This window comes from Tenrec ecaudatus, chromosome 4, assembly GCF_050624435.1.
Source record: "Tenrec ecaudatus isolate mTenEca1 chromosome 4, mTenEca1.hap1, whole genome shotgun sequence".
In the NCBI taxonomy this organism is placed as follows: Eukaryota; Metazoa; Chordata; class Mammalia; order Afrosoricida; family Tenrecidae; genus Tenrec; species Tenrec ecaudatus.
The window spans coordinates 157005266-157031774 of NC_134533.1; the positions used below are offsets into that span (position 1 = coordinate 157005266).

The 26509-nt window shown below is 47.3% G+C and overlaps 1 protein-coding gene and 1 pseudogene across 1 annotated transcript in view; both read right to left on the reverse strand.

Annotated features, from left to right (window-relative positions):
* RARRES1 (retinoic acid receptor responder 1) overlaps positions 1 to 12180 on the reverse strand; it is a 73405-nt gene extending 61225 nt beyond the window's left edge. The window contains exon 1 of the mRNA XM_075547872.1: positions 12048 to 12180. Within this exon, the coding sequence (XP_075403987.1) occupies positions 12048 to 12180 (133 nt within the window). The remainder of the gene's footprint in view (positions 1 to 12047) is intronic.
* A 13220-nt stretch (positions 12181 to 25400) lies between these two features.
* LOC142446096 (citrate synthase, mitochondrial-like) lies at positions 25401 to 26346 on the reverse strand (annotated as a pseudogene).
* Between the last annotated feature and the right edge of the window lie 163 nt (positions 26347 to 26509).

Consider the following 26509-nt stretch of genomic DNA (forward strand, 5'->3'; position numbering starts at 1 on the left):
GGACCCTCAGGGAGGAAGCTGGGAGCGAGATGGCCTGACCTCACTTGCCTTCTGCCATTGGGGCAACGCCAGGAAGAGGACTTGGGAGCCCTGTTGATGGCATCCGGACAGGTCTGCCTTTCTGGTAGAAGTCTATCTGGGGCATGGGTCGTATGGCACGGGCTCTAGGTGCCAGTTGGAGGAGCCAACACGCAGTTTCCCTTCGCCATGGCTGTGTCCATGGACAGCTGTGAGTGAGGGATCATTGAGAACGAATTGGCATCGGCAGGATTTTCAATAGCTAGGCTGCCCAGGGAGCGAGCAGGGGAAACCTCCGTGTGGGAACATTGTAGGAGAAAGGGGACCTGATAGAATCATTGATGTGATAAAAAGTTTGAAAAAAAAGAGAAAAGATCAGCTCTAAATCAAGCCAAATTCACTGCCATCCAGTGACTTCCGTCTCAGAGCGACCCTGGAGGGCAGAGTAGGCCTGCCCCTCTGGGTTTCCTACTCTGTAACTTAAAAAAAATCATTTTATTGGGGCTCATACAACTCTTATCACAATCCATACATGCATCCATTGTGTAAAGCACACTCATACATTCGTTGCCCTCATCATTCTCAAAACACCCGCTTTCTGCTTGGGCTCCTGGAATCAGCTCCTCATTTTTCTCCCCCCCTCCCCGTTCCCCACTCCCTCATGAACCCTTGATAATTTATAAATTATTATTTTATCATATCTTACACTACCTGACATCTCCCTTCACCCACTTTTCTGTTGTCCATCCCCCAGGGAGGAGGTTATATGTAGATCCCTACACAGTAATTTTTTATGAGAGTAGAAAGCGACTTCCTTCTTCTGCAGAGTGACTGGTGGTTTTGAACTGCTGACCTTAGCCCTTTCAGTGTCAGTTCTAAGGCAGACTAGCAAAAGAAACTCCATTTTAGTCAGCTCTAAGTGACTTGCCCATTCTTCCCTCCCATCTCAGAAAGATGACCTGCCCATTCTCCCTCCCCTTATGGGCAAGTCTGCTGGTGATTCATTTTAGAATGTACTCCCATGTCCTCAGGTTCTGAACACTACAATTAGTTTAGACTATTCTTCAATATATCATTGGTTCTGATTCAATACTGTTTCCTTTGCTGCTGTAATCTGAATGTTGCAGTTAATCTTATCACGATAGCCAGGATGCTACAATACAATCTTATGGTAACCAGGATGTGATAATCAATTTTGGTATTGTGTCTCTTATGATAAGGAATATACCTTGTAATTCATGCTTCCTCTTCTTGAATTTGCAATTAATCCATTCATCTTGCTTTCTGCTTCTATTCACACTTACTTGAACCCTAGACAGGTGATAAATGCATTTTTCGCCTTAAAGATGGACTGAAAAGTTAACTCAGGGCTGCTATGAAGGAAATGTCTTTAGTCTCTTGGTAGCTCAAGAGATGATACTGGCTGTCATTTATTTGAACCCGCTCAGCTGCTTGGTTTCTTGGCAATCTTCATGTGGCGTGACATGTGTCTTCCACCATCTGTGCTTCCAGACTTCTGGGCTCAAGCTGCTCTCTCTTTTTCCTTGAAAAAAATTTTTAATAAATCATTTGATTGGGGCTCTTACAACAATCCATACATCAATTGTATCCAGCACATTTGTACATAGGTTGGCATCATCATTCTCAAATATTTTGTTTCTGTGTGAGCCTTGGTACCAGCTCCTCCTTTCCCTTCCCTCCCGTGCCCTCTCACCTTCCTGGACCCCTGGCCAATGATAAATTATTACTATTTTCATATCTTACATCGCCTGTTGCCTCCCTTCGTCCACCTTTCTGTTGTTGTTCATCCCCTTGGGGAAGGGGAGAGGGATGGGTTATATATTGATCATTGTAGTCGGTTCCTCATTCTCCCCTTTTTCTCCCTACCTCTCCCCTACCCTCCTGGTATTGCCACTCTCAGGGGTTATCTGTCCTGGATTCCATGTGTTGAGACCTATTATCTGTCCCAGTGTGCATGCCCCAGTCTAGTCGGATTTGTAAGGTAGAACTGGGGTCATGATAGTGGGAGGGAGGAAGCATTAAATAACTAGATAAATGTGTGCTCTATGGTGCTGGGCTACACTCTGGCTGTCTCCTTTCATTGTGACCCTTCTGTGAGGAAATGTTCAATTATCTACAGATGGGCTTTGTTTGTTTGGGGTCTTCATTCTGCTTTTTAAAAAAATATCTCATAAGTCATGGGTTTAAAACACATTCTATAGCTTCAAAAACCCAAGAAAGAAAATCCTGTTCCCAAATGGTGTTACATCCACAGGAATAAAACCCAAACCCCTCACTGCCAAGGAGAGGTTTGAACTGCAGACCTGCAGAGGTCAACAGCTGGAAACGTACTGCCCCACCAGGGTTTCACACCTATGATATCCATCCAGACAATTCTTCACGCCCCATGAAAGAATATCATGAACAATAGTATGTGTTGTGATTCCGGTTATTTTTTTAAATGCTTATAGATCTTTTCAGGTTTTTATTCTTCCAGATCAAATTTGGCTTTTTACATTTGTGGCAGTTACATAATTTCCTGTCAACTTGCAAAGGGGTGGAGTCTAGCCTGTCAATCAGGTCGCAGCTTAATGGCCTCATTTGGAGGTGCAAACGACATAAATAGCTCACTCGAGGTGGGACACAGACACTCTCTGTGAGACATTCCTGTTGACAAGCCAGATGGATCTACCCTGATGGAGTCACAGCCCTGTAGCTGGAGGAGTCACATGGAGACCCACGCCAGTGCTGAGATGCTTCCACCGCCACTGGATCCACAAGACTTTCAACCCACTGGCCTGTGATCTTCCTGCATTCAGTGCCATTGCATGTGTTGTACGAGTCTGAAGAGGAATTTATAGACTACTATTGGACATATGGGCTAATATTGGACTTATGAACTTGATCTGGACTGGGCTGGGATGTTTTCTTAATGTACAATTGCTCTTTGGTATAAAGTTCTTTCTTATACACATGTGAGTGTCTATGAATGTTTCTTTAGTCAACCCTGACTGACAACATTTTTCTATAAAATTGACCACTGCACCCAATTATTTAGTGCCATAATGATGTTCATAATATTCTTTCATGAAATATGAACAATTTCCTATTGCCAGTGTTTTTCTTTCACTTTAATAGCATTTCTGAGCTGTGCCTTTTTGTTGTACTCTTAATTAACATTGTGAGAGTTTTATCCACTTTTAAAGTCTTTGTAAAGGGTCAATTTTTTATTTTCTTGAACTTAGACATTTAGTTACCTTTGTAAAAATTCATTTATGAATTCTTTCCTCTTACTTAATTTTGTTTCTTATTTTCTTTCTAACTTTTTGACTGAATGTTGAGTTCCCTAGTTTTTTCTTTTCCTCCTTGTCTAATGTAGGTTTTTCTTTTTCTCTGTGTTCTATATTAGTTTCATGTGATTCCTTGGGATAATGTAGGGCTTTCTTTGGCTCCATTGTAAATGTATCTAAAGCATTAGAAATGTTTTAATGATTGATTCTTCAACTCATGAGACATTTTGAAAAGTGTTTTATTTTCTAAACACCTAGTTCTATTTTTCACTTTTGATTGCATTGTATTATGTTCAGGGTTACTATGTGTCAAAGTTGACTCTAGGCCAGTGGGTGGGGTTTGGGGTTATTGTCATTAGAGAACTTGATCTATATATAAAACTGAGTTTCGGGTGTTTCCTGAAATTCATTTTGTTCCTTAGTCACTGGTCAATTTTTGTAATTTTTTGGGAGGGGGTAAATATTTCAGATATACTAGGGGAAAAAACCTCTAATGTTGGGGAAGTTATGGAGGACCTCAATTTTTTGAGGTCCGTGTTGAGCTCTTAGCTTCTGACGACAAGGCTGGGTGTTTGAACACACTTGTGGTTCTCTGAGGGAAAGAACCCATCATCTGCCTCCATAAAGATTCCAGCCAGGAAATTCTCTGCCACCGTTCTGCTTTGCCATGTGGGCTTCCTCACTGTTGGAATTGGCTTGATTGTACCCAATAAAGACAACAACAATTCTCTCTATTTTGGGGTAGCCCTACAGGGTTGTCTGCTCCCGTAAAGATTAAGAGACTCAGAAACCCCGTGTAGGGCCTCTGTGAGTCACGCTGGACTGCATGGCAATGAGTTTGGACACTAGCTCTTAATTTGTTACATCAGGATTTCTGTGCTCTGGGATAATGGACGCAAATCTTGTTCCCATGAATGAAGGAGGGTGTGCATGGGGGGGGGGCTGATGTCATTGGAAAAAACATACTCTTTTTTGGTCTACAAATTATGGGAAGTGTGTGTATTTATGTGTGCATTTTTTTCTAGCCTCCTTATCACTGAGGAGATTCATCGGGAGGTCAAAAACGTGTACTGTGCATATTAAGCCTTGAGAGGCTAATCCCTTCATGAGCACGTGGTTTGATGATAGAGATGTGCTAATTAGAAGAAATGTATATACAACATTGCATCTGCAACAGTTTAGACAGAACAACTGCCTGGGCAGACTCAAACATAACAGTCAGAGGCTCGCAGGACAGGGTGATGCTCTGTTTTATTACATATATCGAGTTGCCAGGGGTTGGAGCCAAGGCAACAGCCGACTAACAACATCTTGTGAGCTAATGGCAACTTGTTTGAGCTTCTGTTCCTTCCAATGGAAGACCATTTTTTTTTTTAAGCATATGTGCTAGGAATGTGATTGAGGTGGAGTAAAGTCTTTTTTTCATTTTTCCATTTGACTGCTTGATGAAGGTGAGCATTTTCAAGAGCTTCCCTTTCTCCCTCACTGCCATAGAGTCAATTCCAACTCATAGCGACCCACCGTACAGGACAAGGTGGAGCTGCCCCTGTGGGTTCCTGACACTGAGATCCTGACAGCAGTAGGAAGCGTCATCTCAGTCGTGAGTTGTTCTTTGGTCTCAGGCAGACATAGCTGTAAGGGCATGCCTGTCATTTCCACGTCTTTTCTCGTCGCTGCATAGGCTGAATAAAATTTTTATTTCCTTATCATTGTCACTTGGGGGTCCTTGTCCCCCAGGACAGATTCAAGGGTGATGCTTTTCTCCGTATGGAGTAGCAATGTGCATACTAATTGTAAACTCAGCTGGGCCACGGGGAGCGAAGTCAATGTTGCATTTATAACGGGCAGGGGCAGTACTTACCATTCATTCCCACATCAAAGCATTTGTTGAGAACCTGCAATGTTCCGGTCTCAGACATCAGAGATTAACACGGTGATCGAAGCCACGGGCGTTGCCTGCAGCCAAGCAAGGAGGAAGGCTCTCCTCCAAGTAATCTTGCTCATAACTGTTTCATTGTGTATTGTGATCAGTTGTTGAGGCAGAGGCCCTTGGTGCTGGGAGCAGGAAGCCAGTCCGGGGTAGACTAGGGGGCTGCACTGCGATCTGAAGTATGTGCATGAGACACAGCAGAGGGCCCAGGGGTCCGTTTGCATGCCGAGCTCTGGGCCTAGGAGGTGCCTCCCTGGAATGCTTGAGAATTGGCCCTGCAGGCCAGCAAGTCAGGGGTGGGAGGTGGGGGGCTGCGAAAGAGGAAGGTGGGGAGTGAGTGGAAGTCCAACAGCAAGACCTGAAGACCCCACTGGGATTTTGGCCCTTGTTCTATGATGGATAGTTGAAACGTTTCAGCAGAGGAATGATGGGGTCAGAGTGTCTTGTAGAGGTCACTTTGACTCTGGGAAGGGGCACCAGTGGGTGCTGGGAGCTCAGTTAGGAAGTTTTCCCAGCCACTTTTGGCACTCAGTGAGGGCTAGCTCTCCCCATCTCATGCCTATCCAGGTGGAGGACCTCAGGTTACGTGATGTTTGTCCACTAGCCAAGGCATGGGGAGCCTTGGAACCAGCTGGGGCTTTGAGGGGTGTCTAAGGTTTCGAACGCTCCCCAGGAGTGCTGAGTATTGTTATCACTGACCCAAGGGGCATACCGTCTCCTAAGACATAAACAGCACACCCAGCGACCCCCTGCATCTGCTTGGCAGTGTCCTGTTTGAGTTCCCTCCAGTCCCAAGTCCCCTTTGCCCTAGAACCTGATACCACAAAGCCTGGGGGGTATGGCTTTGGGCCATATCTTGAGCAATCTTAATACTTTATGAAATTCATATCTCTTTCCCTCTTTAATGGCCTGCAGGGTGTTTACTTACATCATCGGGGTTAAACTGTGAGTTGAGGACAGGTGTCCTTGTAAACTGATGTGCCATTCTCCAAACCTAATCCTCAAAGTGAGAAGGGAATGCATTTTGCTCTGGTGATATCCTTAGAACGATCATTTGCTTGTAGTGCTAGTTTTTCTCTCCAAAGAACGTAATTCCAACTTTCTGGGAATTAAAGCTCTTTGACATGTTATCAGACACGACCAGTCCCTGGAAGAGGACATCCTGCTTGGTAAAGTAGAGGGGCAGTGAAAGAGAGGCAGGCCCTCGATGAGCTGGATGGGCACGGTGAGTACAACCATGGGATCAAGAATAGTGATGACGGGAGGGCACGGGACTGGGCAGTATTGCATGTCGTTGCACTTAGGGACACTCCCGTCGGCACTGACTTGACGGCACCTGACCACAGCGCCAGGAGGCTCTGGTGGTACAGACAGTTAGGTGCTCGGTGAGTAACTGAAAGGTCTGGTTTTAAGCCACCAGAGGTCCCTCCAGAGAACGGCCTGGGGATCTGCTCCCGAGAGTTTGCAGCCATGAACACCCCGTGGAGCACATGCGCACAAGCCAGCCTTTGGTGGGAAGTGGCTGTTGTTGTTCATGAGCACAAACACATGAAGAAAACCTTAGCGAGATGGAGTCACACTGTAGCCTCAACTAGGGGCTCAAACAGCTGCCACCAGTTGGAGTCCCCTTAATCGCAACCAACAACAGCATATTTTCTGTTCTTATGAAAAACAAACATATCACTGCCCCTGGATTTGGTAATCAAAACAGCTTAGCTTGGGGCAAAAGATATTAAAAGTATTTTGTTCTTTTCTTATTATAGAGAAATTCTTATCCTACCAAAGTATATCAGATTCCTTGGTATTAGGATGACCGAACCATGGACCGTGGAGCTTTCAGGGGAAGGAAACACGTTAGAGCCCCCAAATCAGGAAGGCTGTGCATTAGGGTTGTGTCCTTTCACCATACTTATGATTTATTTTTACAGTTTTATTGGGACAAATCCAAGTATTATATAATTCAATAGTTTAATCATATCCAGAAGTATACAATCATTACTACAATAAATTGTAGAATATTTTCTCACCCCCCCCACCCCCACGGTTCCCCAAGGAACCATTACTCCAGTTACTGTCTCTATAGATTTACCCATCCTGGACTTCAAACGCCAACGAAACATACAACAGTGAAAAACAAAGAGTCAAAAAATAACAATAACAAAATAAAACACTGTCACTTATAGCTCTCGGCCAATCAGGCATTCACAATTTAAGCTCTGGTACCATTCTCTCCTTCAAATTTGGATCGCACTATTTACAATCCTTGGATCACACAGGCTTGTGTGTTGTTTCATGTGGACTTAGTTGACGGCTCACTTAGATGACTGCTTGTTGGAAGACAAGCCTTTAAGACCCAGATGCTGTTCTTTCTGACAGCGGGGACCCATTTAGCTTCTTCACTACACTTTACAATAGCATCCATATCTTCAGTGACCCTCTCATGACGGCGAGTGTCAAGCAGGGCCATGCCATAAGAAATAATTTTTCTTAGATTGGGGCTGGAATTAAGTGTGAGCCCCAAATCCATTCATATATCTTTGGCTTATATATGCCTCGGGTTTACCTTAGAGATACTATTGTCCTTTGACGTTTGAGAACATTATCAATCATCTCCCTAGAGCAGGAAGTCATTCTGTCAATAGTGTTCATCTGGTCAATGGTAAAGAATGGAAAAGACAGTTGAGAAATGGAGATTATATGAATTATTGACTTGTAGAGATCAAATCCTTAAGTGACTGGGGACTATTTACACAAACAATGGGGTTGATGGTAAGGCAGAACTTTCAATAATATTGAAAGGCCTGGCAGACCAGGCCTACCAGGTGAATACATATCTTAATAATGCAGGAAGGGCATGAAGTAGTAAGTAGTAGTGAGTCTGACGACGCCAGTTCTATGTCCTTCTTCTCACACCATGCCAATTTAGCCTAAGTCTAAGGGGAGCCCAGTAAACATAGTGGGGTTTCCACATCCAGTCCTTCTTGTGTGGCCTAGGAAGGATGTTGTGTGCCTCAAAAACACAGGTCTAAAGTCCCATTAGTCTATATAGCACATGGCCTGGTCCCCAGGGTCACCATACTTATTCAGTCTTATTCCGAACAAATCATCAGAGAAGCTGGATGATTATATGAAGAAGAAGGCGGCATTAGGATTGGAGGAAGGCTTGTTCACAGCCTGTGATATGCAGATGACCCAACCATGCTTGCTGAGAGGGAGGGGGACTTGAAACACTTGCTGATGACGGTTAAGAATTGCAGCCTTATAGGGAATCCAGGGTGGACGATGCCTTCAGGACCAGGGGTGTGAGGGGCGATGCTGGGAGAGTGGAGGGTGAGTGGGTTGGAAAGGGGGAACTGATTACAAGGATCCACATGTGACCTCCTCCCTGGGAGATGGACGGCAGAGAAGGGGGGGAAGGGAGACTCCGGATAGGGCAAGATATGACAAATAACAATCTATAAATTACCAAGGGCTCATGAGGGAGGGGGGAGCGGGAAGGGAGGGGAAAAAAAAAGAGGACCTGATGCAGGGGGCTTAAGTGGAGGGCAAATGCTTTGAAAATGATTAGGGCAAAGAATGTACGGATGTGCTTTATACAATTGATGTATGTATATGTATGGATTGTGATAAGAGTTGTATGAGCCCCTAATAAAATGTAAAAAAACTATGAATAAATTCCTATGCACACTGTACCTATCTTATTTTGAAGTAAAAAAACAAACGGGGCAAAAACACCCGGTGGGCTGGATAATTGTCCTCGGCGGGCCGCATGTGGCCCAAGGGCCGGAGTTTGAGGACGCCTGGTCGAGAGTGAATTAAGAATGCTCACGGTGCCATTGTAACCAACAAGCAGCACACCAAGTGGGGAAATGCCATCAATGTGGGAATAGCTGACCATATAGCTGTTACATGTGATATAACAAGGCTGGGTAATATTGGTGATATATTTTGAGGTATAAAAGCAGGTTGTAGAAGGTGTGTAAGATAAGCTTGCCCTTGTAAACCTTACAGATAGGTTCATACACACAGAGGGTGCTGGTAGGTGTGTATGTGTGTGTGTGTGTGTATGTGTGTGTGTATGTGTGTGTGTGAGTGTGTGTATGTGTGTGTGTGTGTATGTGTGTGTGTGAGTGTGTGTATGTGAGTGTGTGTGTGTGAGTGTGTGTGTGAGTGTGTGTGTGTGTATGTGTGTGTGTGAGTGTGTGTGTATGTGTGTGTGTATGTGTGTGTGTATGTGTGTGTATGTGTGTATGTGTGTGTGTATGTGTGTGAGTGTGTGTGTGTGTATGTGTGTGAGTGTGTGTGAGTGAGTGTGTGTGTGAGTGTGTGTGTGTATGTGTGTGTTAGTGTGTGTGTGTGCGCGCCATTTCTCTTATTATTTGCGTGTGTCTGTTTTTCCTCACCATCTTGGTGTGGCTGTTAGGGTGACGGGGCAGGAGGGTGGGTGGTGTGGGGTAGTTGACTCGGTTGGGTGGCCTAGGAGAGGAAGAAGAGAACAAGCAAGCAGGGAAAGGGTAGCACAGGGCAGAGGGGAGAGGGAAAGAATGGAAAGCCACCAGCCAAGAGAACAGAGGACCCGGCAGTGCTAGTTTAAGGACTATAAAAGTAGTCAAAAAGTACGCTTTATTTTAAAAGCGTGAAAGGGTAATACTGATTAAAAGGACTTATACAAATAGAACACGATTTTATTTTAAAGAAAAGGAAAAAGACAGAGAAGAAAAACACACACAGGAAAAGCTGTTACCCTGGTTGGGGCCTCAGCTCTGCCCCAGCACTGTTGCTGGTGTGGGCCGGAGAGAGGGGTGTCTCTAGAGGAGGGTGGGGCATCTGTTTAGGTGGGTTCAGGACCTGCTCTGGAAGCACTTAGGGCCAGGACCCGTTGAGCAACTGCTATCAGTGACAAGGGGCTGATGAGTCCTCTCCTGGGTGGGTGCTTGGACTGGCTGGCGGAGGCTCCAGCTGGCTATCGCCCTGCAGGAAGGAGCACAGGTGGGGTGGCTGGAGCAGAGGGGTTGGAACTCTTGCCTCATGAGAGGTCAAGGTGTGTTTCAAGGTGGTCTGGGGCTGAATGGATGCGGAGGTGGTGGGGCTCGTGCCTTTCAGGGAGCAGAGGTCTCTGAGAAGGGCCCAGGGAGGAGGTAGCCGAGCCTGGCACGGTCTAGTGTCTAGAGGGAGAAGTCGTCCTCCGAGTGTGGTCCCAGCACCATCTAGTTCTTCACGTCAACAAAGGTTTAAGGCTTAATGGTGAGAAGACGCAGAGAACGCGCATGGTCGTTGCAGTGAAGCAACTAGGATTGTCCCCTGGATGACCGAGGCTCTGTTCTGATTCCAAAAGGCTTCACTGTCCTCACCTTGGTCAGGGTTTGCTACCATTCTTGGGTCTCGAAGACCACAGAGAAAGGAAAAATGTCAGGCTCTTTCTCCCTGGGTGGACAAACCGGCTGTCTGCATCCGGATGTTCCTAAGCACAGCGGGCTGACAAGAGGTGTAGGGATGACATGCACATTGTTGCCAACTCCCGCTTCCCATTTAAGCTGCACCATGATCTTGGGGGTTTGGACCAGGTCATCACTGGACAACCCTAAGAGTAACCTAAAGGTCCTGTTGTCCAGGGGAGCTTTCAGTGACGAAGGAAAGATTCTTTAAATTCTGGGTTGCCCAGTATTGTAGCCACTAGCCATACACAGTTATTGGGCACTTGAAAGGGGGGCACTGTGATCAGGGAACGAAATTTTACATTTTACTTAATTTTAATTAGTTTAAGTTACCACATAAGACGACCCAACCCAAACCCCTACCAGTGAGCTGCCTCTGACTCACTGCGGCCCTCTAAAAGGTTTCTGAGCCTGTACAGTTTTCAGGAAGCAGAGATAACCTCATCTTGCTCCTGGGGAGCTGCTTGTGGATTTGAACCCTGGACCTGGGGGTTAGCAGTCCAATGTTTACCTGGCAGAGCTCCCAGGGCTCCTTGTGAGGCTAGTGGCTACTATCCTGGACAGATTGCTCTCACACCTGGATCAGAAGGTGCGTGTTAGATGAGTCTCTGTCAGGTGCTAGTTTCGGGGTGTCAAGCTACTTCTTGAAGCTCACTCTGAGCCTTCAGCAGGGTGAGCTGAACTCATCTCTCCTTCCTTCAACCTGATCCCGCCTCAGCTCCTGCCGCCTGCCTTCCTCTCACCGGACTGAAGCTGCTGTCGCCCAAGGCGCCTCCGCCCTTCGGGAGCTCAGTGTCGCCGACGCACACTTTGAGTCCCTGACTCCACACTCCTGGTTTCCTCCTCCTCCTTGTGCTCCGATTCCTCTCCCGGTGTCTAGCCTTCATGTGTCTCTTGTTTGCCCCTCTCCTCCATATTTTCATCCACCCCAGGCTCTCATCACCATCTCCACACTCTCCCCAAACCTCCGCCCGAAGCCCAGACTCTCTGCTGAGCTGCAGACACAAACACACAAGTACAGAGCGGACAGAGACCTCTACTTCGACGTCCCGCAGGACACGCAAACGCAACAACTTCCAGGCGAATCAACCATCTGCCCGCATTCCCAATCCTGCTCTCCCCAAGAGCTCCAGCTCAGGGAATGGCAGCTCTAGTCTTCCAGCTTCCCTACTTTACCACTCATTTCCTCTTTTCTTGGTAAATTCTCTCTCCAAAGAGACTCAAAAGCTCTACTGCTTCTCTCCCTCTCAGCTGGCTAAAGCCTCCACCTGATATTTTGAACATGCAAGTAACCATGTCCCTCCCCTGCTCAACTGACCATCTCTCTGAAGAGAAAGCCCCAGCCCCCTTCATATGACCCTTCCACGGTCTCACCCTGCTTCCCTCCCTGCCTTATATGCACCTCCTTCTTCCCTGGGCTCTGTTTCGGGTTTTCCCAGAATTCCTCTTCGGTGGCTTTCACCACGGGTTTCACCACTTGCCGGCTCTCTTTCTTCAGCTGGGTCATTCCCATGCATCCATCAGGGTGGTCTCCGACCTTAGAGGCCACTTGTCCGTGACTGGTGGGATCAGGTGCCACATGCCACATGCTCCCTGCACAGACCCTCCTGGTCTGGCAGGATTAGATGCCATCAGGCTGCCCGACACCGTGTGTGCAGAGCAGAAATGCTTCAATGGGGTTTCAAGGCGGTGACTGCCAGGCCTTCGATGGAAGGCACTTCGGGGTGTGTTGGAACTCCCAACTCCTTGGTTAGTAGTCTTCGCCACTTATGCCCCCTCTTCACTCCCCCCCCCCCACCAGTCTTCACATGTCCCTCCCTAGGCACTTCCAGCTCATCCACAGGGAGCAAGTTCCTTCCAAGGCAAGAGTATGCCTCTCCCGTGTCCCACTGACACAGAGCCAGGCTCAGACCCCTGGAACAGAATTCGGAAATGGAGCACAGCCAGCGACCATCTTAAGGAGCTAACCATCCCCCCAAAAGAGATGTCTCAGTTCTCACCCCTGTACCTGCGAATAGACCCGTGTTTGGAAACTGGGTCTTTGAGACACCTTCAGGGAGGTTCACGCGAGGTCGCGCCAGAGTAAGGAGTACCCCTATCTCACCAAAGTCGTGTTTTCTCAGAGTCAGACAGGCAGGTGGCCATTGGCTAAGAGGCAGAGGCAAGTCGGGGACACTCGGGCCCCCAGGACCTCGGGAAGGTAGGGAAGAGTGTCCCTCGCCTCGGAACCCTCTGAAGGAACCCCCATGGCCAGTGGCCAAACCCTCCCCCCCACACCTCTAGCAGCGTGTGGGGACAACCTCATGTTCTTTAAAGCCACATGCTTTGGATAAGATGGGAACCCCTTTCCTGTGACTTCCAGGGGGAGACCTGCAGCTGCTTTCTGCCCATAGACATTTCTCTTCACCCCAAGCCCTGGTGGAGCGCCTGCTGGAGCCGGAGCCAAGCTGCACTCTGCGTGACATTTGTGTCAGGTTTTTAGTGCTGCTGTCAGAGAAATTCCAAGAATGGTTTTTTTTTTTTTAACATACAGATGTGATCTTAGGGTGCTGGCTCTAAGGGCAGGCTTTCCCTCGTGGCCAGCTCTAGGGGACATTTCTCATATAGTTTCCACTGCTGTTCTTTGGTTCCCAGATCATCACCCCCCTGTTGGTGCTTATTGCTCCTTTTAGATCTCATCGGTGATTGGTTCAAAACATGCTTTACAGGGATACCACCTCGTTAACATTACAAAGACCCCCCCAATTCAGACACACACCCCTCCCCCAACAACAAACTCACCACCATCCTTGTGGATTCCTAGCGACCCTATAGGACTGGGAAGAACTGCCTCTGTGGGTTTCCAAGACTGCCTGCCACTCTGTACAGAGTAGAAAGCTCCGGCTTTTGCAGAGGAGCCACTCTGTACGGGAGTAGAAAGCTCCGGCTTTTGCAGAGGAGCCACTCTGTACGGAGTAGAAAGCTCCGGCTTTCGCAGAGGGGCTGGGGGTTTCTACCTGCTGACCTCGAGACGCATCCAGGTGGGCTGACATCACAGGTAGAGGGGTTAGGACTCCCAGCCCCATATCTGAAGGATGCCATTCAGTCTCCGAGTCACTGTGCTTGCTCGTAGGTCCCTAGTGAAGACACACGTAGCTCGTCCTGCAGCTGAAAGACATGGAGAGGAAAAGGCCCCCTGAAAAGAACGTGATCCCCACTTATCAGCCTTAGTTCCTTCTCCTTCCCTAATTGTCCGGGCACTTTGGGTTTAGGGGCGGGGGAGAGGGAGAAGCGGAGTTCAAGTGCAGTTCATCGTGTGTGTGTGTGTGTGTGTGTGTTTGTGTGCTTCCTTGGTTTCCACTTGCAACCCTTAAGGGAGGACTTTGGCTGACCCTGACAAGCCGGTGCGGGAAGCAGCACGGCGGCCTGGGGCTTGCTGACTACACGAATCCCCTGTGGCCTGCCAGATTACCTCTGCCCAGCCGCTGTCCCCATTAGGGAAATGGAAGTCTCACTCTCAACTGGTTCGGCTGCTTCTTCTAGATGTTTCTTCCATGTTTCTGAAGATGCTTCCATATTGATTTTTTAAAAAGGAGTCCTGATGGCATAATGGGTTATGCATTGGGCTGCGAGCCTCCAAATCTGCGGCTTGAAACCACCAGAAAGGGCGTTCTACTTCTGTAAACAGTTCCAGTCTCAGGAACTCACAGCAAGCACTTCTACCCTTCTCGATAGGGTTGCTCTGAGTTGGCACCGACTCGATGACAGTGAGCTTGGTTTTGGGTTTGGTACTGATTTTGCAAACAGAGATAGAATCGCTTGACTTCCTCCATTGAGCGATGAGGATTTAGTACCACCGCCCTTCCAATGTAATTACAATATTTGACTAAATCAAACCAATATTTGACATCAATGTTTATGTGGGTATTATAAATATTTTCCTTGGTATAATATGCAACATATATCTATTTCTGTAGTTTCTCCCTAGAGTTCAAAATTAACTTCTGATTCTATCTGTTTAGTTTTCTTTTTATCTATGCTCAATTCGTGTTTGGAAGTTGTCAATGATTTCCTTCTGTTTGGATGTACAATCAACTATGGAAGCAACAGTCAAGAAATCAAACAATTCACTGCATTGGCCAAATCTGTGCAGAAGACACGTTAGAGGGTTTTACAAGCTCAGGTGTCAGTTTGATGAGGAGCTGCGTTAACTAGGTACAGGCGGGAGCCTGTAACAGTGTGTGCGAGTTAAATCCTGAGCATGCGCTTTGCTGAAGCCTACGGTCCACAGAGAAAGCCCCAAGTCCGTTTCTGCGTCCCCACATAGAGTCAACCTTCACTGAATTCTTTCTGATCTCTGAAAGGCAAGGTGAACAGCTTTGGTCTCAGGCAGAGTTTATTTGGGAAGCGTATTTGCTACCTCTTGCCTGGGAATAATGTCCTTGATGGGTTTGGGGCACGAGGATCAGCATGATTAAGAGTCATCCTGACCGCTTTCGTCAGTGGGCCGGGAAGCAAGCTTGTAAGACGTTCTAAGTAGAACAGTGTGTGCAACTCGATCATGATCCCTTCCTCAATTGGGCACCCCCACCTCTAGCTGGGGTCAGCTACTGGTCTCCCAACAACCCTGCTGTAGTGAGCGCTCCCCTTGTTCTCCATGCCCCTGTGTCCGTGGCTGAGTTTCTCTAAATTCTTGGACACTATGTTGGCCTCTTGTTGATGGTCTCGCTCATCAGAGGATGTGTTTTTGGCTTTGTTTCTTCTCTGTCTTGTTTAAGGCTTATTGGATGTGTCTCTATAAATTATTTCTGGATTTGCAGTCTCCTGTCTCCCCTACCCCTCAAAATAAAACCGAACAAAGCCATCCTAAAGACCCAAAACAAGTGTTTGAGTCAATTCCTCCTCATGGCAATGTTATCGATTGCCTACAAATGCTCCTTAGGGCTTCTGAGAATGTAGATCTATCAAGATGTAAACCATTTAATCTTTCTCAGAACAGCTGGTGTAGTTGAACTGCTGGCCTTCCAGTTAGCAGCCTCATGCTTAACCCACTGTGCCACAGAGCGGCCAAAGATTGTGTTAAATCTGCCACATTTACCTGTAAATCTCTTAGTTTCTTTAGCACAACTGAAAGTACTTTTAAAGGTTTGTGGGAAAATCCCATTTTACTACATACTCTTTGAAGCACTGTGGCAGGGTCTGTGGAAATTTCACCCAGTTTTAGAACACTGCTAAATTCGTATCACTTTAGATCCTGTTCACACGCCTCACAGTTGAGGTCTGCCATGTAGAACAGTGCTTCCCGGACCTTGGGCCTCTACTCAAACACTCCCTCAATGCATGAATACCTTCTTTTATTAAATTGGAACTCTATGATGCTCACTCTCCCGACACAACGGCTGGAGCCAAAGTGGGTGAACAAGTAAATGTGGTGAAGAAAGCTGATGGTGCCCGGCTATCAAAAGAGATAGTGACTGGGGTCTTAAAGGCTTGAAGATAAACAAGCGGCCATCTAGCTCAGAAGCAACAAAGTCCACATGGAAGAACACACCAGCCTGTGTGATCGAGTGGTCCCGAAGGGATCAGTTACCAGGCATCAAAGAACAAAAAATCATATCATTGACTGCACACCTCCATGATAGGATCGCTGAAGACAAATGGGTGCATAAGCAAATGTGGTGAAGAAAGCTGATGGTGCCCGGCTATCAAAAGAGATAGTGTCTGGGGTCTTAAAGGCTTGAAGGTGAACAAGCGGCCATCTAGCTCAGAAGCAAAAAAGTCCACATGGAAGAAGCACACCGGCCAGTGCGATCACAAGGTGCCAAGGGACCAGGTATAAGGCATCATGCAAAAAAAAAACAACGATATAAGTGTGTGTATATATGTGTATATGTATATGTATATGTATATATATACCATATTAAATGAAGGGGGAAGTGCAGAGTGGAGACCCAAGGCCCAAGTGTCGGCCAATGGAGATCCCTCATAGAGGGGTTTAGGAGAGGAGATGGGTTAATTAGGGTGAGAGGTAGTACCAATGAAGAACACAGCTTTCCCCCAGATCCTGGATGCTTCCTCCCCCCAACTACCATGATCCGAATTCTACCTTGCAGGACTGGATAGGGCAGAGGCTGTACACTGGTACATATGAGGGCTGGAGGTACAGGGAATCCAGGGTGGATGATACCTCCAGGACCAAGGGTGTGAGGGGCGATGCTGGGAGAGTGGAGGGTGAGTGGGTTGGAAGGGGGGAACTGATTACAAGGATCCACATGTGACCTCTTCCCTGGGAGAGGGACAGCAGAGAAGGGGGGAAGGGAGACTCCGGATAGGGCAAGATATGACAAAATAACGAGGTATAAATTACCAAGGGCACATGAGGGAGGGGGGAAAAGGGAGGGAGGGGAGAAAAAAAAAGAGGACCTGATGCAAGGCGCTTAAGTGGAGAGCAAATGCTTTGAGAATGATTGGGGCAGGGAATGTATGGATGTGCTTTATACAATTGATGTATGTATATGTATGGATGGTGATAAGAGTTGTATGGGTCCCTAATAAAATGTAAAAAAAGAAAAGAGGAGAAAAAAATGATTAGGGCAGGGACTGTACAGATGTGCTTTATACAATTGATGTATGTATATGTATGAACTGTGATAAGAATTGTATGAGCCCCTAATAAATTGTTAAAATTAAAAAAAAATTTTAAAAAAATGTGCTTGACACAATGGATGGAAGTATGGATTGTGATAAAAGTTGCAAGGGCCCCTAATAAAATGATTTTTTAAAATAGAAGTGTATGAGCCCCCAATAAAATGATTAAAAAAAAACAACAACCAAGTCCACAAGGGCTCAAGTAGAAAGTGTTTTGGAAACGAAGATAGCCACATATGTACAAATATGCTTGATACAATTGATATATGAAATGTTAGAAGAGCTGTAAGAACCCCCCAATAAAATGATTAAAATGTAAAAAAAAAAAAAGAACAGCGCTTCCCAAAGTGGGCAATCCGCCCATGGGGGGGTGGGGGAGAGGGGGAGGCACTGGCATGGCCCAGGGTGCAGCAAAAGCAGATGCCTACACTTAATCCTGGATTGTGGGCTAGAGTACAAAGGTTTTTAATTGCCAGGAGGGAGCTAAGTAACTTTTTTTTTCTCCTGAAAAAGGGGCAGTGAGCTAAATGAGCTTGGGAAGTTATGATGTTGACAGTGAGCAATGCTGATTGAATAAACAAATGAAGAAACGAATTGGCCATTCCCTGCTGCTGTTGCCTTTATTGACGGGTGCTGTAAACTCCCAACAACACAGCCCTGTGCATCCCAGGGTCGCTGTGAGCTGGCATGGACTCGCAGTGAGATTTGGTGTTATCACCCTAGAACCCACTGACTCTGAATTTTGGGAGCTGGATCCTGGGGAAATTTACATGGTCACCATGCTACTGCCCACCTCTAGCCTTCCCGTTAGGTGAGAAGAATAAACTTCCTGTCTAAGGTCCTAGCAATCAGACTTTGGCTACCTTGCTGCTTCTCAAGTGTGGCTTTGCAATCACCATCGCTCTCAGCTCCACTCTCTCTTGGAAGTGAGGAAAGGGACACTTTCGGGCTGAATATTTTAGGTAAAGGAACATTCTCGGCTTCTGAATAACCATGGGCTCAGTCCTTGTTGGATTTATCTCCACCCCCCTGCCCCCACCTCCCGCCACCAGGACAGAGTGTGTGGGGCAGAAATGTAGGGAGTTCTAGGAGAAGGGCCCGAAGTGGTGGCCAGTAAGCTTTCCAGGGTCGAAAGATGAGCACGGTGGGTGGGGATTATGTTTCTGTCTTTGGGGGTCCCGATAATGCAGAAGCGATTTGGTTTAGAACACCATTTACACCGCTGTGCGTGTGCTTGGCAGGCCCAAAGCCCCCTCCCTGGGAAGCACTGTGGGAGGGGACGCTGGCCAGCAAGGTGTTTGAGTAGAGGGCGACCTGAAGGGTGGAGGAGAGTGGTTCTGAACCGATCTTTCGTTTTTAATCATTTTATTGGGGGCTCAAATAATTCTTATCACAATCCATACATATACATCCATGTGTCACGCACATTTGTACATTTGTTGCCTTCATCATTTTCAAAACATTTGCTTTCTATTTAAGCCCTTGGTAACAGCTCCTCATTTTTCCCTTCCCTCCCCGCTCCCCACTACCTCATGACCCCTTGATAATTAATAAATTATTATTTTGTCATGTCTTACATTGTCCAACGTCTCCCTTCACCCACTTTTCTGTTGTCCATCCCCCAGGGAGGGGGTTATATGTAGGTCCTTGTAATCAGTTCCCCCTTTCCATCCTACCCTCCCTCCATCCTCCTGGTATCACCACTATCACGACTGGTCCTGAAGGGATCATCTGTCCTGGATTCCCTGTGTTTCCAGTTCCTATCTGTACCAGTGTACATCCTCTGGTCTAGCCAGATTTGTAAGGTAGAATTCAGATCATGATAGTGGGGGTGGGGGAGGAGGGGAAGAAGCATTAAAGAAATAGAGGAAAGTTGTATGTTTGATAGTTGCTATACTGCACCCTGACTGGTTCGTCTCCTCCCCAAGACCCTTCTGTAAGGGGATGTCCAGTTGCCTACAGATGGGCTTTGGGTCCCTACTCCGCACTGCCCCTCATTCACAATGATATGATTTTTTGTTCTTTCGTACCTGATACCTGATCCCATCAACACCTCATGATCACACAGGCTGGTATGCTTCTTCCATGTGGGCTTTGTTGCTTCTGAGCTACGTGGCCACTTGTTTACCTTCAATCCTTTAAGACCCTAGACACTATATCTTTTGATATCTGGGCAGGCATCATCGGCTTTCTTCACCAAATTTGCTTACACACACATTTGTCTTCAGTGATCATGTCGGGAATGTGGGCATCATGGAATGTCAGTTTAATAAACCAAAGTATTATTGCATTGAGCGAGTACTTGAGTGGAGGCTCAATATGCATCTGCTACCTTAATACTAAACCTATAAATACAGGCACATAGATCTATTTCCCCATCATCATACATGAATATATTTACATATGTACATGCTTGTATATGTACATGCTCTATAAATGCTCTTTGCCTCCTAGTTCTTTCCTCTATTTCCTTTTACTTTCCTCTTGTCCCACTATCATGCTCAGCCTTCATTTGGGTTTCAGTAATTCCTCCCGGTTACATTACCCTTGATCAAGCCCTACCAGGACCCTTATATCCTCCTCTGTACTGATTTTGGATCGCTTGTTGTTCCCTTGTCCCTGGGTTTAACACCACTTCCTTTCCCCCATCTCCTGCTCTACCATGTTCCCTCCCCTGAACCGTGGTCCATTGTTTTCTTCTCCAGATTGCTTATCCCGCCTATCTTATCTAGATAGACCTGCAGAGATAATAATATGCACAAAAACAAGACAGAGCAAAACAAAGCAACAAAAGAAAACAAAACAACAACAAAAAAATCAAAGACAAAAAAAAGAGAAAAGTCTGTAAATAGTTCAAGGTCTGTTTGTTGACCTTTAGGAGTGTTTTCCTGTTGAGTCTGATGGGGTGCCATGCCCTGGCCCCAAAGTTTATTTTTGGTACTCCCCTTGCTGTTCTGTTGCGTGCCCTTAGTGTTTTGTCTCAGTGTGATGGGGTCAGATCAGGCACAACACTGTGTATCCAGTGTTGTCCCCTGTAGGGCTATGGGTCAGGGAGGGATGTCATGTCTCATAGTGGGGCCAGCCATATGGTCCTCTCTGTGTATTGGCTGCTCTGAGCAGGGATATTGACCTCAAGGCTGGGTGGGCCAGGATGTGCTCCACTTTCTCTTCCTCCCCCTTCATTTGCTCCTGTGTACTCTGATCAGACATGTCCCTCTTACTGACTTGTAGCTTCAGGGCTGTCCTCTGAAGTAAATTCTTCTGGGGGGAGGGGTAGATGTCCACATAGTTGGGATTGGGGCCAGTCCCTCAGACCTGAACCATTCTTTTTATTGCAGAAATTACAAAGGCTAGCGGAATTCCAAGAAGAAGGGGGTCGGGGAGACTCCATTTCCTTATAGGGGAGCAATGTTCTGAAATCACATGTGAAATGAGAAACTTTTTTTTCTGATCATTTTGGGAAAATACAATCTGCCACATCTACCTTGGGACTCACAGGACCACCCATCTCACCGGAAGATGTAGATTCCCTGCAGCCCTGAAGGCTGCCTGCTCAGTGGGGACAGCGTTTTGGGCCAGATTAGAGAGCTGTTGAAGCCCGGTGGCAGTAGTGGTTACATGTTGGGCGGCAATCTGCAAGGTGGGAAGTTCAAAACCACCAGCTGCTCTGCAGGAGAAAGAGGGGTTTTTCTACTCCTGGAAATGACTGCAGTCTCAGAAACCCATAAGGGGTACTTTTACCTGCCCTAAAGAGTCACTATGAGTCATCTCCGATTCCATGGCTGTAAAGTTTATTTTGTTTTTTTAAGAGAGCGCTTCTGGGTTTGGCAACACGCGGGAAGAGCAGAGGGGAGGGGTTAAGGCTTGGAGTCGGGGTGCAGGGAGGATTGATGAGGAAGAGGTGGGGGTGGTGCTCATCCTTGTGGCCAGTGATTCTCACCTGGCCTGGGGGTCTCTGGACAGGGAGTCCCACCGGCTTCTTTGAGATGTCTTTCTCTGGAGATTTCTGACGGCCTTGCGCTTCACTCAGTCCCACCTGCCCAGGTGCCGCTGTCTGAGGTCCAATGATGCCCTGCAAACTGTAACCGTGATTACCATTGAAAACATGAAACAATCCAGGGGCTACGAAGGAGACTCCTTTTCCTATAGCATCCTCTTCGGAAAGGTTGCAATTATAAACTATTTTTTCCTGCAGTTATAAATTGCAAACTTCTTTTGCAATTATAAACATTTATCTCTTTGAGATATTTAAACAGCTAAATAAGTCCTTCCACAGTTTTACAACACAGGAAATGTGTTGTTTTTTTTTCTCTCCCAAGAATCTGGGAGCTGTCTCTTTGAAACTTAATCATCCAAGAAGGTGACCGTATTTCGGTGCTGCTGTGAAAAAGCACCACTGGGCAGTGTTACACAGAAATGGATTGTCTCCTGGTCCTTCTGGGGGAGGGCATTTTATTTACATGAAAGATGCTGATTCGAACGCATAGCAACACGACAGCGCAGCATAGCATGGCTCCCTTGGGGTTCTGAGGCTGCAAGGACAAGTGGGGCTACTACCCCCGGCCTGCGATTGGAAACCACCAGCCACTGTGTGGGAGAAGATGAGGCCTTCCACTCCTGGAAAAGTTCACAGTCTTGGGAACCCAGAGGGGCAGTTCTACTCTGTCCTATACGGTCGCCGGGAGTCAAAATCAACTCAATTGGCAGTGAGTTTAAAAAACAAAAAACGAGCCCTTGATAATCCGCAGATTGTTATTTTGTCATATCTTGCCCTATCCGGAGTCGAGGGAGGGGAAAGCAGGGAGGGAGGGGGAAAAAGAAGAGGACCTGATGCAGAGGGCTTAAGTGGAGAGCAAATGCTTTGAGAGTGATTAGGGCAAAGAATGTATGGATGTGCTTTATACAATTGATGTATGTATATGTGTGGATTGTGATAAGAGTTGTATGAGCCCCTAATAAAATGTAAAAAGAGAAAAGAAAAAAAATGATTAGGGCAAAGAATGTACAGATGTGCTTTATACAATTGATGTATGCATATGCATGGATTGTGATAAGAGTTGTATGAGTCCCTAATAAAATGTAAAAAAAGAAAAGAGGAGAAAAAAAAGAAAATGATTAGGGCAAAGAATGTACAGATGTGCTTTATACAATTGATGTGTGTATATGTATGGACTGTGATAAGAGTTGTATGAGCCCCTAATAAATTGTTTTTTAAAAAAAGAGTTGTATGAGACCCTAATAAAATGTTTTTTTTAAAAAAAGAAACTCTTTAGGGAAGCAGGCAATCTCATGGCTGCTAGATTTGAACTGCTCACCTGTGGTTAGTAGGCCCGTGCTGAACCCGCTGGGCTGCAGGTGTTGACACAGGTGCGGGTGTTTTGCTCCATCTCTCCTGAACCTACATGGACCTGTGGCAGGTGTTTGGCTGCTAACCGAAAGTCCAGTCAATTGGTGGGAGGACGATGAAGCTGCCTGCTGCGGTCAGGATTTACAGGATCAGAATCATAACTCCATGGCAGGGGGGTTGGGTTTTCTTAGACACACGTGGGGAGGCTAGAGGTGGTCACTCAGGGTGAGGGCGTAAAGCTGAGCTGCCTGCGAGCTCAAGGCTGGGAGATCTGGAAGGAGCACTTAGTTTCCAGTTTCCACCGCAACAGCACCGCAGCCTTGACCACGGACCCTGATCCCTGAGCATCAACGCTGAAGCTCAGCTTACTTTTCAGGTGCATCCAGCAGAAGGGTGCATAGAGGCCAGGAGACGTCTCCGCCTTTTCTTGTTTGCACTCCATTACCCACTGGTCATTATAATTCTGTGAACGCAGCTGTGGATTGGGGCAGAGCGGGAGTGATTTTTAATACACACGTTCTTGCTCTTAAAACACCGCAGCGTGAATCAGAGAGCAAACAGTGCAAAGCACTTGGCCTCTTGAGGCTTCGGTAAGCGGAAATCAGCTGCCAACGTGGACGCTTTGGAGAGAGTCCTCACGTGCTCTCGCTGTACTTAAGAGCCCGCCTGTCTCACTTCCCGGGGAAATGCTGTTCCTCCCTCCAAAGGGAGTGCTGGGCCTTTATCATTTAACTGTGCGTTTTGGTGGAAAGCTAGCTCCCCTAATTAGCTGTGAGGCAATCATGCGACACCCTTTGCCCCATTTCTGTTGTATTCTCCTTGCCATTTTTTTCCAGGTCACTTGTGAAATCTCGAAATTAAAGGTACGGATGCTATTTTCCGGAGTCCTTTGCTGTTTACTGGCTGAGTTCATCCACGCGCACCCGTGCGCGCGCGCACTTGTTTACAGCGCAGCTTCTTCATGTAGTCATCAAGGACACAAATCAGGCTTCCAACCTCAGCATCACCGTATTCATTTCCCAGAAGTCAACGCCAGGCTCCTAAGTAAACTGATCCTGCCCGTTTAAGGGCTTCCCCTGGGCGCCTCGGGATTGTGGGGCAGCGCAGTCCTCTCGTCCTCCGGCACGGAGACGGGAATGGCGATGCAGTGAGGTAAGAGGCACAACAGTGGGACAGGGGCCTGGACACCATTTTCTAGAAAGGTGAATGTCGTTACTCCCTGTATTGGTTTTTGTTTTTTTTTAATAGCATGCTCACAAATTGTTAATAAAAAAACATTTATTTTGCGTTTTGTACACAACAACCTGAAGTCTGCAACGGGGCAGTTACCCGGGATTGACAGAGAGCGTGCCCATCTCAACAGCATGTTTCTGGGAACTGGGGCCACGCGAACACAGGCCAGGTTGGGAGGGAGGAAGGGGACACGGCAGGAGTGTCTGTCAGTCCTTTCTGGAAGAAAAGGCAGGACAGCCCCCGGTGCCCGCGGGGTCTCTGAAAGGAACAGAGCTCTGGGCAGGCAGAGGCAGGACGAAAGGCCTTCGTCAGTAAGATGGTAAGTTCTGGGGGCGACGGGTGAGGAGGCTTATTTTTCATTGTCTCCGATCCAAGAGCTATAATTCAAAAGAACCATGCCCACTTGTAAATAATTTCATTTCCCCCGCTCAAAAGGAGGTGACAGTCTCCCTAGGGCCTGGTCGTGAGGATAGCACACTGGTCGTTCCCGAGTCCCTGCTCCCTGCCCCACGGCGCCTTCAAAGAAAAGGTCGGAGGGTAGTGGCATGTGTTCCAGAAGCAATAAATGGGCTTATCGGTCATAGAAAGCCCCGGTACAGTCAAATGACTAGGAGACGCCAAGGATCCGACCGTGGTAGATAACCTGTGGAGAGGGGTGTCTAGAAGGGACAAGAGGGGATACCTAGAGCTTCTTTAGCCAGAGGCCCAGCAAGTAAAGAGTCTGAAAGGAGGTGAGTACTAAAATAGTGGGGAACAGATGACCCCCAGGGAATTCTGATCAGACATTGGGTACCAATCACATAAGAAATCACCACATCCAATGGGGAGCTGGTATCAGGGGCTCAAGTGGGAAGAGAATGCTTTGAAAATGATGATGGTGGCATATGTACAAAAGTGCTTGACACATTGGAGGAATTTATGGATTGTGATGAGATGTAAGAGCCCCTAATAAAAGTTTTTTTTTTTTTAAAAAAATCACCGCATCGTGTCCAGCTAATCGACAGGCCTTGCTGGATGGATGTGTGTGTACGTGTGTGTGTGGGGGGGTGGGGGTGGGGTGGGGGCTGGAGAGAGTACTGGGTGTAGTATAGCTAATAATCCAACATGATTTCTATGGAAGCAGAAGGGACAGAGTCCTAACTTGCCGGCACGGGCAGAGCAGAGCAGAGCCAGAAGTTCCCAAAGTGACTGAAGAGTCTCTGGAAGTAGCTTTGATGCAGGAATAGAAGGGCCAGGTCCCCACTCTGGAGATGGCAGGAAGCCACCTGAACCGTTCCACACGCATGAGACGTCCTGGTGAGCCTGCAGCGATGGCGCCTCCTACCGGCTGGGGAAAGGATCTGGTTACAGGTGCAGAGGTCACAATTGCATTTCTTCAAGTCTTAATTTATAGTTAACATTAAACTTTTTATCGGTGCCTCAGAAAAAACTTAATCTTAAATCTTTAGAAGGCCCCTCAAAGGTATACTTAAAAAAACAACCCTCACTTCTGGTAATTACTTTTCCCCTCCACTCTAGGCTCACCCTGACTTAGTCTCCACAAACGTCAGCAGACCATCCGTGCTCATGGACTTGGGCCTGTCTAGAGGGAAGCCTAGGGCTCGGCTCCAGATGCGCCGTGCCTGTACTCCCAGGGCCCGTGACACCCCACACAGGACTGTGTAGTAGTTCATCTCCGCCCTGGCCTTGTGTTGGGGCAGCATCCACTGTGAGCATCGACGCTGGGCCAGGGGTTCTTGGCCTTGCTCTGCTCGAAGAGGACATTGGGCATAATCTGATACAGCTGAGCAACCAGCTTTAACTTGGGATCATTAGGCAGGTGTTTCAGCGTGACAGGTACATCGTGGGTCAGTCTTCCTGAGTACTGCATGGTCATAACCTGGCAACAACCCGTCTTGAGCGGAGTGTGTCCCAGATAAAATCTCGTAATTTCTCATGGGGCCTGTTTTTGTCAATTTCCTTTTGTAGATGTGTCAGCCAGACAAGTACTTCCTGGTTTGCCAGTCCATGTAAGGGCCCTTCCAGCCCATTCGTGGCAGCTGCCAAGGACAAGTAGGGGTCACATAGGGCACAGCCTACGAAATGGCTGGTACGGGCACTTACATTACCACCTTCATGGTCCCTGTGGAGGGGAGGTGCGCACATGAGCTCCGTGAACGGAGCATCAGTAGAGCCCAGCCTGTTGGTGAAGTTGTGGGACCAGTGTGGTTGACTGTCGGTGGCCCCCTTACTGCTGCTCTCCTGGTGGAGGTTATGCTAGAGTTTTGCTGCAGCACAAGGTCGCCTGGCATGCAGTTGCACACAGCGTTGGTAAGTCCACTCCCAGCACTTGGTGCGGTTGGTACCCTCTGCAGATGCTCGGGCCAAGGCACTGCCGCTGTTGAGGGGGGTGGCTGCGTGGAGCTGAGCCCCGGGGTGGGGATTCGTGGGAGACTTGACTGTCTCCCTCCATGCGGACCACACCATTAGAGGAACTAGTGTTTGAACAGAGTCAGCTTTTACATGCACACTCTCAGTTGATGGATACTTGGCTGTTAGCATTTAAGGAGAAATAGATACTCATCAGATGCTAAATTGGTTGAATCCTTTTCTGTTTTTAATAAGAAAGTAATTTTAAGAAAAATGCCCG